At 43.3% G+C, this 4,151-nt stretch overlaps 1 protein-coding gene across 5 annotated transcripts in view; it reads left to right on the top strand.

The window, feature by feature from the left end:
- ehbp1l1a (EH domain binding protein 1-like 1a) overlaps window positions 1–4,151 on the top strand; it is a 42,124-nt gene that overhangs the window by 32,978 nt on the left and 4,995 nt on the right. For all 5 annotated transcript variants that reach the window (XM_005752981.2, XM_005752983.2, XM_005752982.2 and 2 more), the window contains 7 exons: window positions 468–634; window positions 2,266–2,314; window positions 2,413–2,925; window positions 3,025–3,052; window positions 3,154–3,197; window positions 3,304–3,415; window positions 3,517–3,616. In XM_005752981.2, coding sequence (XP_005753038.1) covers window positions 468–634; window positions 2,266–2,314; window positions 2,413–2,925; window positions 3,025–3,052; window positions 3,154–3,197; window positions 3,304–3,415; window positions 3,517–3,616 — 1,013 coding nt within the window. The remainder of the gene's footprint in view (window positions 1–467; window positions 635–2,265; window positions 2,315–2,412; window positions 2,926–3,024; window positions 3,053–3,153; window positions 3,198–3,303; window positions 3,416–3,516; window positions 3,617–4,151) is intronic.

The following is a 4,151-nucleotide window of genomic DNA, read 5'->3' on the forward strand; positions in this document are numbered from 1 at the left end:
AATTTGATGCTGTGGTGTAAAAACATGGCACCACTGGACTCTAGAGTGAAGTGGAGATGTGCTCTGGGTTTGTTGGTTGCCAGGTTGCCCAAAAGAAGTGAATCTGTCATAACTGCAAAGGGTGGGCTGACATCTTATTAGAACCTATGAATTAAGAATGGGGTGTTATGGTGATATGCATGTGGAGACAGATGAGCAAATACTTTTGGCAATTTGTATACTGGAGAAAATCCCAAATAAATAATTCTTTAATTAATGACACAGTAGCATCGGCATGTCTATAAAACAGGTTCTGACTGTTGTTAAATAAATGTGACCCCTAAAAACGGGGGCTGTGTCTGAAAAAGCTTTAAACTCCTTAACATTTAATGCACATTAAACCTATTCAACTAAAAATGTGTAATTCTGCACTTTATGTCAAAAGTTGTGTCACTATAATTTCAAAATAATCTCATTGTGTTTTCTAGAATCCACCGGGAAGTCCGACCTTAGTTACGTCAAGTCAGTCCTTACTGGAATGGTGTCAGGAGATCACAAAGAATCACAAGGGAGTGAAGATTACCAATTTCAGCACTTCCTGGAGGAACGGCCTCGCGTTTTGTGCCATCTTACACCACTTCCACCCAGAAAAGATGTAAGAAACAGTTGCCCTATCACCCTTACTGGATAGACTGTGGACTGCTAGTTTAATTTTTAGCTTGACTATAAGCAACATCAGCTATTGTGTGCAGCTTTCCAGGTGTTCACTGGCCAAATGTTTAGCTACCTCTCTGTGTGTTTTAATGCTAATTGTATATGTAAAAATGTAGTGCTTTGATTGTTATGTAGTCAGCCAATTCTATATTGGTTGGTTAGCCATCACCAGTTTGTCCGTCTGGATGTTGAAGTCCTACTGGATCTAAGCTTGGTCATTCTCAACCGCCCTGATGGGCATGTCCCATTTTGACCTCACGACCTCAGGCTCTGATGTTCCTGTATCCTATTCCGACCACTTGGTTATGGCGTTCCATGTATGCCCTGCCTGCTAGCATCTTGCACCCTGCTGTTATGTGCTGGATTGTCTCAGGGGCATCTTTGCCCCTTGATACTCTTTCTTGAATGCCTGCCACTGTGATAGTTACTGGACTCTTTTCGTGGAGGTTGCTATGGTCTGCTCTTAGCTCATCTAGTCACTGAGCATTGTTGTTATGGGTTGCATCCTTGTCCCATATGCTCTTCGAGTATTTGTCTCCAGGCTTGGTGGAGCTGTTCTCAAATTGTTCTCCTGCCACTGAGAGAACACCTTGGATGGTTTCACTGAGAACATCTGGTTTATTCTCCTGGATTCTGTCTCTCTGGTATATCTCTTCAAACAGCTGGCCAAGGCTATTAGTTTTTGCTTGGTAGTTTCTAAGGTGTGAATAGCTTGCTGTACTTCTTAGACACCCCATCTCCGATAGTTGCCCAAGTTCCCTCCATGCTGCCTTGATCTTGACCTCTAGTTTCCTTCTCCATGGAGGGTACTGCTCCTTGTTGCTGTGTGTCTTATACCCAAGCATCTCAATTATCACTGCTGCCGTGGTGTAGATCAGCTGGCCGGTTTCAGTGATGGTCGCAGTAGGGATTGTCCATAAAGCTGCATTCACACCTTCTGCTAGTCCATCAGAGGGTACTTTACATAGTCTTGGTAATCTGGCACGGAGGGTTTCCAGTTTAGCCACGATCTTATCTCAGGTCAGCTGCTCTCGCACTCACGCACCTGTTGAGCTTGGTACCCAATCTCAGATGGCGGGGATGATGATATCTCCCCGTGATCTTCTTTCAGTTGTTTTGATGTTGGTCTAGATGTTGGGTGTCCAAGATTCCACAGGTCCATTGTGACGTTCATGCAACCTCTTCCGCTGGGATTATTTGCATGTTAGCATTCCACATCCCTTGTCCACTCACGCCTTCTATTTGCACAACACTGTGAAAACATTTTTCTAGTACTCTCTATGAAACAGATTTAACTAAATTTAAGGATCCCATGTGCCAACACAATACAGGGTATCTTTTTATTATCTGTTTAGTTGTACTTACTGCTTGCTCAGTATTAACGTGTAGTTTTATGCTTGATTTTAAATTTGTTTTACACATTGCACAGGATTTTATAGTTTTTGGTTTGCTTTCTTGGCGAGGTTTCCTTGAAAAATAATCTTTGTCAATGCATATACTGGTTAATTAAAGGTCCAATGAAAACTTAAAAGATATAAATATGGTATGTTGCCCTGTTTTGTCTTTTTCTAGTAATTTTGAAATGTTGGATCCATATGACATCAAGCAAAACAACAAAAAGGTGGTTAATAATTTCCTATATTCTCATGAAATTACAAGTACTGATTACTTAATATATGGGAAGTCCTGATAACGTCCTTTTATTTGAACATGTTGCAGGCTTTTAATGGCTTTGCTGAACTTGGAATTTCAAGGTTGATGGAGCCTTCAGACATGGTCATGCTTGCAGTGCCTGACCGCCTCATTGTCATGACCTACCTTAACCAGATCCGCACATATTTCACTGGCCAGGAGCTCAGTGTGCTTCACATAGACAAAGACACCAGTGAGTCCAGTTATGCTGTGGCAAGGGACCGGGAGGCCCAAGACGACCCCGAGGCAACTGTTCGCTACTGCGCCCAGAGGCTCCAGGAGGAGGGTATAAGTCTTGAGACTAATGGGAGTGTAAGCACTGCAGAGAAGGACAGTAAAGCCAGCAGGGACGTGGTACCGCCTCCCAGAACCAAACGCTCGCAGGTTGCTGGGGTGAGTGCAGCTCAGTCTCCGGTGGCGCCACCACGGACTCATTTTCTGTTCAAGTCTAGCTTCTCTCATGTCAGAGATGCTGACCTGGTTAAGAAGCGTAGGTCACAGCGCAGGAGCGGGTCAGTCGAAGAAGGAGACATATCAGTGGTATGTTACCTCATGTTGCCTCCCCTGAGTTGTTTATTCCTTTGAAATGTCATTCTTTGTCTTATCTACATTGTGTGTGGATGTTGTTTGTCTCTGCAGGCTGAAGCCCAAAGGAAGTCAGAAACTGGTTAGTTCTCTTAAACTAAAAGCAAAAACACAACAACAGCAACAGAACTTGGACATAATGATGAATGATTGGTGGCTCATTTTTACATTTTTTTCATGCAGAGAGAATGGATGCTGCGTTAAAGGACAGAAGACCAGAGGGCCAGGTGAGCAAGCAGCTGTTTAACTGCAATTTGTAAAGTGCGTCAGGAAGTCTGTGGAGAATCTTTTGTTCTCATCGTCTGCAGAGTGAGTAATTATTGTTGTATCTAGGACCCGAGCGAGTACGTGCTGAATCAAATGGAAGCCTTGGAAGCAGAACAAAATCACGTTGATAACAGAGCAGGTGTGGTGGAGAGGAAACTCAGACAGTTGCTGGAAACAGGTAAAATACCCGCTCTACCTGCCCACCATGTTCTAATCTAAGAAAGAGAACAAAGAAGACGATAGCCAAGACGGGACATTAATGATGGTTTTACCCCACAGGCAGTGACAAGGAGGAGGAGGAGCGGTTGATTCAGGAATGGTTCACATTGGTTAACAAGAAAAATGCTTTAATCCGGAGGCAGGACCATCTACAGCTACTGTAAGGCACACACACACACACACTGCACACACACACACACAGACACACACACACACACACACACACACACTGCACACATTGTGCAGAGGAAACTGTAGAATACCAGTATATCACTGACATTAAGACAAAAATCTCTCCTCTTGGCTCATTTAGCAGCACAGAGACAGGTTACAAATATGTATATACTCGATGTGTTAGTATATTGCCCAAGGATATTTGACGTGCCTGGCTGAAGCAGCCAGGGTTCAAACGACCAACTTATCTGATTAGTAGGTGACCTGCTCTGTAACTTCCCCTAAAATAACAGGACGGTGCAGACAACCAGGAGTCAATAGTACTAATCTGTGAGAACTTTAAAGTCCATTCATAATCATTCACCACACCGTAGCCATGTTGTTGAGAAAACTCCAGAATAGCTACTAAACAGACCACATGATGTTAGTGTTTTCCAGTTGCTTTTTCTACAAATAGATCTCTAAAATACTATGCAGAGTTTATATTTAAGCACAGGGGCGATCGTGGCTCAAGAGTTGGG

This window comes from Pundamilia nyererei, unplaced genomic scaffold, assembly GCF_000239375.1.
Source record: "Pundamilia nyererei isolate P.nyererei 1_Seehausen unplaced genomic scaffold, PunNye1.0 scaffold00393, whole genome shotgun sequence".
NCBI lineage: Eukaryota > Metazoa > Chordata > Actinopteri > Cichliformes > Cichlidae > Pundamilia > Pundamilia nyererei.